This window comes from Bos javanicus, chromosome 1 (assembly GCF_032452875.1).
Source record: "Bos javanicus breed banteng chromosome 1, ARS-OSU_banteng_1.0, whole genome shotgun sequence".
NCBI classification, from domain to species: Eukaryota; Metazoa; Chordata; class Mammalia; order Artiodactyla; family Bovidae; genus Bos; species Bos javanicus.
Window position 1 is genome coordinate 73,335,004 of NC_083868.1, and position 12,509 is coordinate 73,347,512.

General features: G+C 35.7%; 1 protein-coding gene across 4 annotated transcripts in view; it reads left to right on the forward strand.

Moving 5' to 3' along the window:
• The window catches only part of ATP13A3 (ATPase 13A3), a 79,008-nt gene that overhangs the window by 48,994 nt on the left and 17,505 nt on the right, over nucleotides 1-12,509 (forward strand). For all 4 annotated transcript variants that reach the window (XM_061412484.1, XM_061412512.1, XM_061412503.1 and 1 more), the window contains 9 exons: nucleotides 1,025-1,200; nucleotides 1,736-1,858; nucleotides 1,936-2,015; nucleotides 2,938-2,980; nucleotides 3,069-3,178; nucleotides 3,460-3,556; nucleotides 4,429-4,501; nucleotides 6,159-6,336; nucleotides 7,259-7,446. In XM_061412484.1, the coding sequence (XP_061268468.1) occupies nucleotides 1,025-1,200; nucleotides 1,736-1,858; nucleotides 1,936-2,015; nucleotides 2,938-2,980; nucleotides 3,069-3,178; nucleotides 3,460-3,556; nucleotides 4,429-4,501; nucleotides 6,159-6,336; nucleotides 7,259-7,446 (1,068 nt within the window). The remainder of the gene's footprint in view (nucleotides 1-1,024; nucleotides 1,201-1,735; nucleotides 1,859-1,935; nucleotides 2,016-2,937; nucleotides 2,981-3,068; nucleotides 3,179-3,459; nucleotides 3,557-4,428; nucleotides 4,502-6,158; nucleotides 6,337-7,258; nucleotides 7,447-12,509) is intronic.

Here is a 12,509-nt window from a genome sequence, read left to right on the forward strand (position 1 = left end):
AATATTAGATAATTACCATTTCTTAGCTGTATGAAATTGTGGCAGCTCTAAAGTTTTCTTTCTTAGCAAAGAATCAGATTTAAGGCATTCACTTTATAATGTTTATGTGTTCAGTAAGAGACTTAAAGAGAAGATCTGTGTATGTTTTTATGTTTAGAAACTCTGAGGTCCATCTGATACCAGATAGCTTAAGTAACCAAATTTATTAGCGTCCCAGCAATTCTTGGTTCTAGTGACTTTGCTTCAAAGCTCTTTCTGTCTGTATCGCTTGTCCTTGCTGTCTTGCCATGACAGAATATGGTGTGTCCCAAGAGGATCTGTCAGGTCACAGGAAGACATGCTTGGAAACAGTGGGTAGGATTAAGGGAAGAGGAGACAGTAGTACCTCTGTTCTGGTAGCAGTGGGCTCCCCAAACCTTTGCCTGCTTCTCCTGTACATTTGTATTTTCCTCCTTGATCTTGTCTTTACCAGTGTCTTTAATACTTTCCTCTCATGACTGAGAAGTTGTCTGTCTTGCTCCTCTTTATGTTTTATAAAGATTGTATACTTGTTACTTTGCCTTTTTTTGTTTTTGTTGTTTTTGTGTGTGTATGTGTGTGTGTAATCTTGCCTTTGTAATTGACTTTTTTCTTTATGTTGTGCTCATATTCTTGTATAGATTACCAGTCACTCCTTGGTTATTTCAACAATACTTATTGAGCACTGTGTCAAGCACTGAAGGGGTACCCCTAGTGCATGACTCACAAAGGTTGAGAATGTATTTGACTTTAACAGTTGTGGTGAGAATGTTCTGACTATTTAGTATCTATCTTCTTTTGATTTGAGGCTTCCTTTGATATATGTATGTCCTGATTAACTTTTAACTCCAAGATAACTTTTAAATTCCAAGAGTAAGGACTATACATTAACTTCATTTTGCCCAGCCCACTCATGGGGGCTATAGTAGATTCTCAGTAAATACTTGTTTAATACATTTATATTTTCATTTTAATGTTAATGTATTTTCAATGTTTTGAAAATTAGGTGACAACATGTTGACTGCCGTCTCTGTAGCCAGAGACTGTGGAATGATACTACCTCAGGATAAAGTTATTATTGCTGAAGCATTACCTCCAAAGGATGGGAAAGTTGCCAAGATAAATTGGCATTATGCAGACACCATAACACAGGGTAATGATTCATCAGCAATTGACCCGGAGGTAATGTCAAGTAGAGTTTTCTTTTTTGAAGCTTGCTTGTTTTAATTTATTCTGAAATAATAAAAAGTGGCGCATTAAAACTCAACAAAACAAAAAATTAACAAAAACAGAAGCCTGAGCCCTCTCCTCAGAGACTTGGATTCACTAGAATGGGGCCAGATGGAGTATCTCAGTGTTTAAATTTTGATGTTTGTAGCCAAAGTTGAAAAGCACAGTTTTATACTATAAGAATCCCAAGTATTTATCTTATTTTAAAAGTAGTAGTAAATGGTGCAGATGGTCCATGATATTTGGCTCATGGATCATTTCAAATTGAAGCTGATATTTAGACTTCCATAAGTGTTATTCTTTAAACAAACAATATAGATGGATTATCTTAAAATTGAATTTTCTTTACCATTCAATAAATGTTTAACACAGCATTTTATGTAAAACATCAAATGCAGAAATTTAGTTTTGGGTCAAATATATTCAAAATAGGATTCTTTTACTTGATCTGGCTGCCTGAATACTGTTCTGGATATCTTATACACAGGCTATTCCAATTAAATTGGTCCATGATAACTTAGAGGATCTTCAGGTGACTCGTTATCACTTTGCAATGAATGGAAAATCATTTTCAGTGATTCTGGAGCATTTTCAAGACCTTGTTCCTAAGGTTAGTGATTTGGGTATGTATGTTTTCATATGAATATATGGCAAACAGTATGTTAAAGAAATTCATGTTTTTTCCAGTTGATGCTGCATGGCACTGTGTTTGCTCGTATGGCACCTGATCAGAAGACCCAGTTAGTAGAAGCATTGCAAAATGTAGAGTAAGTATTGGTGGGTCTTGTTTTTGTTTTGTTTTGTTGGCCACACTGCACGGCATGCAAGATCTTAGTTCCGCGACTGGGGATCCAACCCGTGTTCCCTGCAGTGGAAGCTCTGAATCCTAATCACAGAACTTCCAGGGATTTTCCTGTTTTTGTTTTTTAATATTTATGAATTGTAGTTTTGTTTTCAAAACTAGAAAAGTAACTAATATTTCATGTATATAAATGTGTCAACTCTAAGACAGGTAAACCTCTTTAAAAGAGACTTCCTGGTGGCTCAGTGGTAAAGAATCTGCCTCCAAAGCAGAAGACCGAGGTTCTCTCCCTGGGTCGGGAAGATCCCCTGGAGGAGGAAATGGCAACCCACTCTAGTATTCTCTCTTGGACAATTCCATGGACAGAAGAGCCTGGTGGGCTATAGTCCATGGGGTCCCAGAAGAGTTGGACATGACTTAGTGACTAAGCAACCAACAAGTGCTTATTTATTTAAAGTACATATCTACCATTCCTCTTCTAGGTGATATCCATGAGGTAGAGTTCATTTACTCAGCTTGATAGAAGTCATGTTGCAGTTTTAGTAAATAATGATGTTTTCAAGTTTTCAAAGGAGAAATCTTTACTGATAGCCTTAAAAGTAAGTACTAAAGACTAGGCTGGCCTGAGTCCTTTGTGCTAAAGATTAGGCAATTGAGATGTCCATGTGATAGAAATAGAACAGTGACCCAAGTCATTTGAATTGTAGGCTGGTGCTATTTGCAGAGTAACATGCCTGTGGTCATTATAATGAAAAGATTCATTAGTTAGCACTAGGGGAATCTTAGTTTGTTAACTCTTCCTAGTACCATACTGGAGGAAATCGGAAATTAAAAGTTGTGTATTTTAAGAAATTAATAAAAATCTTAACGTAATTTTTGTTTCTTAGTTACTATGTTGGGATGTGCGGTGACGGTGCAAATGATTGTGGTGTAAGTATAGACTTTGTGATTTACAGTTCTTTCTCTGGCTAAGTCAAGTACCCAGGACTCAAAAGAATCTTCTTCTTTAATCCATTAGGCTCTGAAGAGGGCACATGGAGGCATTTCCTTATCAGAGCTCGAGGCTTCAGTGGCATCTCCCTTTACCTCCAAAACTCCTAGTATTTCCTGTGTGCCAAACCTTATCAGGTAGTATACATTAGAAATCTTGCTCTATTAATACAGAAAAAAAGGTCATAGAAAATAATATGAATTTGTTTTAACGGTGTGTTAGTGTACTTGATCTGTAATGCTTTAGCAACAGATTGATTGCTACTCCTCATTTCTTCCAGTTCTGCTTTGGCTTAGTTCTTTTTGGCAAAAAGTGCATTGTTGTAACTTGAATGTTGATTTATCTCTCAAGATATAATTGTGGTTTGGAGGAGGCATTTAGAATACTTCTATTCACATGCCAACATTTGTTTTCACAGGGAAGGCCGTGCAGCTTTAATGACTTCCTTCTGTGTGTTTAAATTTATGGCTTTGTACAGCATTATACAGTACTTCAGTGTTACTCTGCTGTATTCTGTGAGTACTGACATTGCCAACAGAGATGGTACTTAGTGTTAAGACATTTAAATTAAAAATATTGGGCATATATGTTTCAATTTGAATATATTCATTAATTATGAAACTTAAATAACTTAGCACCTATAAATTTTCCTACAGTTTACTGAATTTTGAGTAGCAAATTGAAAATCTTGTTAATCTGGAACAACATTTTCTTTAAGGCCAGTTTTTTGCCTTTAGCACAGATTGGACATTTTTTTTTTCAGAACTCTTCAAAATGTCAAGCTGTGACATATTTTAGAATTGCAGTTAACTTTGCTATACATTTATAAGAAAAGGCCAGAATGAGAGAAGATGTTTCAGCTGTACTTTTAGGACTTGTGTAAACAAGTGATGTCCCTAGGTACGCCATGGATTTTGTGGTTGAAGTGATCTCACTTTAGATTTTTCTCTGAGTGAACATTGGTGAGATGCCCAGGAGTCTTTGTGAAACTATCCCTTTTTACCATATGTGGAAAATATCAGGAGGGATGGTGTTGGATATTAAGAAAGCTTCAAGATACTAATTTTCAAGAATGTTGAATGGGTAGAAGTCTGTGCTTTCTTTTTGCCAAAAAACTTTTTAAAGGTTTTTATTGAATGGATTTTCAGAAGCTACCTTTTATACTAATATATTAAATTGTAAATATGTTCTATTTCACTAATTTAAAAGCAAATGTGTTTAATTTTTAAGCAGGCCAAGTGTTATTTTGAAGTTGTCATTATTGGGGGGAAAAATTAAAACCAAGGAGGAAAAAGCTAATAAAATCAGGGGGAAAATAGTATAAAAATGGTACTATAAGAATAGTTCCTGAACTCTAACTATTTAAAAAAAAAAATCCCTTCTGTAGATCTTAAGTAACCTGGGAGACTTCCAGTTTCTCTTCATTGATCTGGCAATCATTTTGGTAGTAGTATTTACAAGTAAGTATTTTGTTTTATTACTGTTTTTAAAGCATAGGAAATTCTGATGTGGCTTATTAAACTTTGGTAAATTTACATGAACAATTATAACACAGTGCACATCTTTCCGTTTTCTATGTAAGGTTCTTTTATTTCTGATTGTTTATATTTTGCCACATTTTTTTTTATTCTTTCTCCATTTTTTTCTGAAATATTTGAGAATATGTTCACATTATCATGCCCTTTTGCCACTGAATGCTTTAGTATATATTGCCCCAAACTCATTCTCTTATCCAGCTAAACACCGTTATAAAGACCAAGAAATTTAACATTGATACAATATTACCTAACTCATACCTGTGTTCAAGTCTTGTCATGTGTTCCAAAAATAACCCTTATACCCATTTCCCCCCCTAGTCTCTTGGCCCGGGATCTAGTCCAAGCTCACAAACTTCATTTAGTTATCATATCTATTTTATCATCTTTAATTCAGAATACTACGTTCAGCCTTTTGTCGGGGGGGACTTCTTGATGTTGACATTTTTGAAAGAAGATAATCAGTTATATGGGTTTGTCTGATGCATTCTCGTTAGACTCAGGCTATGCATTCTTGGCAGGAATATCAAAGAAGTGATGCTGTGTCCTCCTGAGTACATCATATAAGGAGACAAGGTGTTGGTTTTGTTTCAGTATTGGTGATATTAACATCAAAATAAATAATGATGGTAATGAGATATGGTCTGTTTAACGGTATGAAAATTCACAAGTCCATATACTGGAAATAAATAAGTAATTGTGAGAGAAGGGAAAGCTCTTCCTTATAGTAAAATGCTAACTAACAATATAGAAGGAATGATTGGCTTATGCAGTGGAAAGACCCTGGTCTTATTGACATTTTAGAATAATTTTTCGTTGTGGGGGTACTATTTTGTGTTTCAGGCTGCTTACCAGTATCTCTGACCTCTACTCACTCGATGCCAGTAGCACTCTCCCATTTGTGACATCCAAAAATATCTCCAGACATTGTGGAATGTTCTCTAGGGGTCATACTTACTTTGGTTGTGAACCACTGAATTTGACAGTCTTTAGTGAATGCTAAAACTAGTGAATGGAAGTCAATAAGAAACAGGATATTTTACACAGTCTTTGCATCTTTCTACAAATTACTTATTAATTGCAAAGAGAAAAATAGAAATATTACGGTGGAGAAACTTGGCAGCCACCACCTTAATAAGTGATCAAAGTCTTTTTTTAATGTTATTGTTATGTTTATATAGTTCCAAACCTTTGTTAATGTCTCCTTAAGAGGAAGAAATATGTATTATTTTAACTGTAGCTTTACAATTAAAGATTCAGAAATAAATTCTTAGTTAAACATATAAGAGTGGTGATGATATGTGCTTCTATTTAGTATGCTTTTTACTTGTACTAGTGTTTCCTTTGAATTTTAGTAGAGTAAAAAGTACTCCTGAGCCATTTCTTGAAAAAGCTTAAATTGTTCACTTTTACAGATTACTTAAACATGTATGGCATCTGGCTTGGTTTTTGGAGATTTTTCATGTTAAAGATTTGTTAGAGAAAAATAGTTTTTCTAAGTTCCTAAATGAATCTGATTATGTGTTTTATAATGACAAATTAATTTAGATACAAACCTTTCCTCTCTTTCTTCTCAATGTAGTGAGTTTAAATCCAGCCTGGAAGGAACTTGTGGCACAAAGACCACCTTCAGGTCTTATATCTGGAGCCCTTCTCTTCTCCGTTTTGTCTCAGATTATCATTTCTATTGGATTTCAGTCTTTGGGTTTCTTTTGGGTCAAGCAACAGACTTGGTATAAAGAGTCACATCCATATTCATAGTAAGTTGGTCAATCCATTAAAAAAAAAATGTGTAGAGTGTATGGGGTTGCAAAGAGTCAGACATGACTTAGAACGACTGAACAACAACAGCAATGTATATGCATGTAAAAATATGTTTAAATTTATGTAAAAATTGCATGCAGCTTGATTATACATTTAAATTATTTGAATTGCATTTGACTTTATCTGTAGGAAGATGGTCAGGCCAGGTCCTAATAATCATGACCCAAATGGACCAGTTTCTTAAGTTGCTACTGAGCCTTGCTTTCCTTATGTGTAAAATGAGAAAAGTGAAATTAATTACTAGGGTCTCTTCTAAACTCAGAGTATTTATGTGTCTAACTTCTCTGTCCTCACTTTGGGAAATGACATTTTGAAACTTAAAAAATTTGAGTAAAAGTATTAAGGGGATCTTTTATTTGTTTATGAGCTGAATGTTTTCCAGTTCACAAATTATAACATTTTTAAAATTAATTACACATAGATAAACATAAAGTCTCTTTACCTTTACTATGCTGAAAGTGCATGGTCAGTCACTCAGTTGTGTCCGACTCTTTGGGACCCTGTGGACTGTAGCCTGCCAAGCTCTCTGTCCATAAATTCTCCAGGCAAGAATATTGGAGTGGGTTGCCACTTTATCCTCAAGAGGATCTTCCAAACCCAGGGATCAAACCTGCTTCTGCAGTGGCTGGTGGATTCTTCACCACTAGCGCCACTGGGGAAGCCCCGTGCTAGAAGTACTCCGCAAATTAAAAGAGTGGGGAAAGGGTTTATTAAAAATAAGAGGGGCTTATTAATTAATGAAGTTTCTTTCTTCTAATTTTTTTAAATTGACTGGAATGTGACTAGAAAGAAAAATTGGTTTCCTTTGGGACATAGATACTGTGTTTACTAATACAAGGGTTTTTTTGTGTGTTGTAGTGCTTTTAATACAACAGAAAGCCTAGATGGGAATTCTTCGCATGTGGATGATGAAACCAATCCTGATAAACATAACATAGAAAATTATGAAAATACCACAGTATTTTTTATCTCCAGTTTTCAGTACCTCATAGTGGCAATTGCCTTTTCAAAAGGAAAACCCTTCAGGCAACCTTGCTACAAGAATTGTAAGTCTGGCATTTACTGTGATTTCCATCTTGCTTCCCTTCTTCAAAAGTAATGCAGGAGTAGAGTTAAAGCTGTCCTTTCAAAATAAATAGATCTTCACAAATAGTATGAACCTAGTGATTTAGATGTTTACGGTCTTGTTTTATTCTCGTGATAGCTGCCACCCTAGGTTTAAAATTAAAGTCAGCAGTTCTAAACATTCCTGGTTTTCACATCCTATTCCTCTGGCTCCAACTTTTATTTTTACAGCCCATTGGAAAGTTAGAATTAGAAGCAAGAACAGAGGCTCCTCACTTGGAACAGTGGATATTATACTTTCCATCTGGGTGGTCTGCACAGTACCAGCTTTTCTCATTTTTGACACCGTTTGAGCCAGTATTCACCTGGAGTTCTCCATTTCTGTCACCTTTACATCTGCCGCAGAAGGGGCCAGTAGAATGGAGGCTTGTGCCTATGAAAACTTGTTTGCCTGTGGCTGTAAAAGACAGCATTTTGATTGATCACAGTTAGGGTTTTGGGGGGGGTGGAATTATTCACCTTATGTAAGTTGCTGGTTTTAAGAAATTGAAACTGCAGTAATTAATATATCAAACAACGTTAATTTTTTTTTTTCATATAGGATTTTAGACTTTTGCAGTATCTTGGGGTGAATAGTGATTATTCTCTTGCTGTAAGGAAGTCCCAGTGTTCTGGTTGGCACAGGGTTGGGTCGCAGCTTTTGGTGTCTCATAGGAGGGATTACTGTGCACATCTCCGTCTCATATAGCGTTTACAAAGCATATTCACATATGTTGTCTTATTTAGTTTTTACTTCTACCCTCTGGTTCTTAGGGCAGGTTTATTACTTTATATTTTAAGCAGGTAAGACTGTTCAAAAATTTAAATGCCAATAATAATTGAAATTTGTTTTTACTTTTTTCCTTGAAAAATGACCTGATATTTCTTATCTAACAAATGAAGACTGTATTACTGAAAATCATATTAAAACCACTGGGGACAAAAGGCCTTGCATAGAAGGTTTATCATTGTACTTTTTAAGAGAACTTCATAACTAAAGTTACATTGTTATAAGATGAATTTGTCAAACTTAAGGTTGATATATTTTATATTTAGTTGGGTATCTTAAAATTATGGCAGAAAGTGAACAGGAACTAAAAAGCCTCTTGATGAAAGTGAAAGTGGAGAGTGAAAAAGTTGGCTTAAAGCTCAACATTCAGAAAACGAAGATCATGGCATCCGGTCCCATCACTTCATGGGAAATAGATGGGGAAACAGTGGAAACAGTGTCAGACTTTATTTTTCTGGGCTCCAAAATCACTGCAGATGGTGACTGTAGCCATGAAATTAAAAGACGCTTACTCCTTGGAAGGAAAGTTATGACCAACCTAGATAGCATATTCGAAAGCAGAGACATTACTTTGCCAACAAAGGTCTATCTAGTCAAGGCTATGGTTTTTCCTGTGGTCATGTATGGATGTGAGAGTTGGACTGTGAAGAAGGCTGAGCGCCGAAGAATTGATGCCTTTGAACTGTGATATTGGAGAAGACTCTTGAGAGTCCCTTGGACTGCAAGGAGATCCAACCAGTCCATTCTGAAGGAGATCAGCCCTGGGATTTCTTTGGAAGGAATGATGCTAAAGCTGAAACTCCAGTACTTTGGCCACCTCATGCAAAGAGTTGACTCATTATAAAAGACTCTGATGCTGGGAGGGATTGGGGGCAGGAGGAGAAGGGGACAGAGGATGAGATGGCTGGATGGCATCACTGACTCGATGGACGTGAGTCTCAGTGAACTCTGGGAGTTGGTGTGGACAGGGAGGCCTGGCGTGCTGCGATTCATGGGGTCGCACAGAGTCGGACATGACTGAGCGACTGATCTGATCTGATCTGATCTTAAAATTTCAAGGAAATACTGAGCATGCCCAAGGGCAGCTAAAACATCTATCAAAGAGCAAAACTAGTTGGTAATAAGCAAGACAGTCACACCAGGAAAGTTCATTTTAGAGATCTAAGTAAGTCCACCCTATTAGAAATTAGATGCCTATTTTCAAATGCATCTTTTATATTATTATGGGAAATTTCAAAAAAAATTAAAGGCTTAAATATTTTTGTATTCCCATTTAACTTCAAATTGATTTAAATAAACTCAATTGTTGATGGCCATACTTTTTTTTTAAATGTATGTTAAAAATGATATTTTAGTAGAAATATAGACACAAAACCTTTGTCCTTACTGTTACCAGCTTGTGCGTTTCTGTCAGTAGTTATGGAAGTGCATACTGTCATAAAACATGCCTCCTGGAAAATATAATAGAAACAGGAAAGTCAATATATATTAATACATACTCTGCTGATTTTCACATCTTGTCTGTCTGTCTGTGATTGAAGTCCCCTGATCTTGGAATGTAGTTGATACTGGTAAGTAAAGAAAGAAAAGTAGAGAAGAAAGTAAGAAATCACAGAAAAGTATTACTCTATAAAGTGATATACAATGTAAAGTGTAAATATAGATGGAGAAGAGTAAGGGAAAGGTTAAGGCTTTCCTAGAGTGGACATTAGCCTTTCCTTTTCTAGAGTACAGAAAACAGGTCTTCAATGGGGCCTGCTACTTGCTGTTCTAGATATCTAAACAGTATAATATATTCAGTCTATCTTGAGGTGGTTTTTTTTCAAGAATTAACCTCAATCTTAGGCATGTAAGGCTTTATAGAGTGTTTTGCTCACTTGTAGTGGTTCAGTTTGATTCTAAGTAAAACCTAATTTCAGTCTGGTTACCTATTTTTGATGTTAGTTCAGCCTAGTTATATTTTCGTGCTTGACTATGCTGTCATTTCAAGGACCGTGATGACACAGATGTAGTTCTAACAATCTCTCTTAACTAGATGTGATTTCTTGGGATCTGGCTTCAATTTTTGCTACACTTTAAAAAATTGGATCCCTATAATTTACTGTTTGTGAAATCCAGGTTCTTTTTCAGTTTTTGAAGGCATTATTACTGACTTGCCAGTGTCTCTCCTGTTCAGGCCTGTGTGTTTTTTCCTTGCCTGAATTGCTTGGAGCAGATACCTAGAGGCTCTGAAGGATAAGGTGACCTTGTAAAGACAAGTAACTGGGTAAGGAAGGAAGGATTAGGAATAAAAAGACTTGAAGTTTGTGGCTGTAGGTCAGACAATCCTGATTGGTATTTTTGAAGAAGGAGCAAGAGGTATATGTCAGAGCCATAGACAAGTATTTTGGATCTATTTACTCTAAATAGGTTTTTGTTTTTGAGTTACTTACTAAGGTAAATATGAAGGAAATCCTTTATGGTGCCTTATTTTGATGCCATATTCCAAAAAAAGGAACTGGTATTAAGAACAATTCTGTGACGCCAAGGCCGGGACATACGAATAATAAATCTACCCTTTCCTATAGGAGCCTCACCATATCCCCATTTTATAGCTGAAAATTTAACTATGAATGACTTGCTGATGTTCACATAGCCTTGTGGCAGTATCTGAAACAGAATCTAAACCTTTAACTTGTGGAATATTCTCTCAGCCTCCGATCACCACCAATACAGAGTTTGATAGCTGTCTTCTGGTGAAGAGTATTCATTGCACTTTGTAGGATTTACTAAGGAATCACTGACTGTGCCAGAAGATTCCAGGAGCTGAGAGCACAGTCTCCTAGAAACTCCTACCTCTACAAAATGAACACCTGATTTTTCCATTCTTGGTTGAAATTCTTATTCATTTTTCCATTTTTGTTGTTATACAGATCTGCCAGCCATCTACCACCCTTGTCAAATTCCTTTGAACAGTGCCTCTTTTTCTCCCCTGGCTAAACAAAGGAAGGATTCAATTATTTATTTTCTCCTTCAGATGGAAATCTTGGCAGATTTTTAGAGGTGTGATCAAAGGTAGTGGTTATAGGAGAAAGACAGATGAGAATTTGAGAATATTGTTGAGGTAGATGTAAGAAGTTTTTCAGCTTGAGTAAAAAAAAATTTTTTTTTCTCCTGGTAATGTGTGAGAACTAGATTGAAAATCTGTTTTTGCTTATCATTGTAAAAATGCAGTAGGATTTGGAAAACATTCAATATAGGTTGTTACTTCATTGAAACAAAACATTTTCTGTCTGTGTCTCTCTATGGCATTTATATTTGGACCTTTTTTTCCCCCAGTCCTCTTTCTGATTTAGTCTTTGTGTGTTTTTGTGTATGTTCATGTACTCCCAGCTCGCAACTTTCCAAACACTTTTTCTTTAACTAACTATATAAATATTTGAATGGCTGTGTAACATGTATTACTTTTGTTGCTACATTTATTGAATAGAATGTTGTATTTCCTGTTTGCAATTTAGTAGAAGTTTGGTGTAAAAAAAAAAATCTAGAAAAAATTCCTTCTTTTATCTTAAATGGGTTCCAAATTTTTCACCCTGTTGGTCAGAGGCTTGTAGTGAAAAGATTCCTCACTTATGGCATGATTGGTAACACAACTTTCAGCCTAAGCTGCTAGAACAATAAATGTATATTAATATATATACAGCAACAAATATATATATAAAACAGTATTGTTTCTATAGAATAACAGTTGGCCTATAGTTTTCAACTGACATAGTAACAAATTTCATATTTACAAATGTCTCCCACATTTAGAAATATTGAACCCCCCCCCCCCATTTACAGTCTGTAAATAGGATATTAAACTTCTTTACTCAATCTGAAGGCTTCACAATAAGGTTTTGATTATATGTGGTCATAGTAAAGTTTGAGTTTGAAGCTGACTTCAAATAGGAGCTTAGAAATAAATATTCCAGACCAAGGAAAAACAGAGGAAAAAGTTGGAATCTATCAATATAATTGAGATTATCTCTGAGCCCCCCTCATAGCTTGTTATATAAGGGTGTGCTTTTATGTGCATGTGAAAGTATGTATGTACAGTTAACAAAAGCGTCACGAGCAGAGAGTTTTTTGTTTTTGAGTTAGGAAAGTGATACAGAGTGCTGATGGATGGAATTTACCGTCTCTGCCTACAACAGCAAGCCACAGGGTTAGCCCACCCTTAAAGTAGCAGATCAA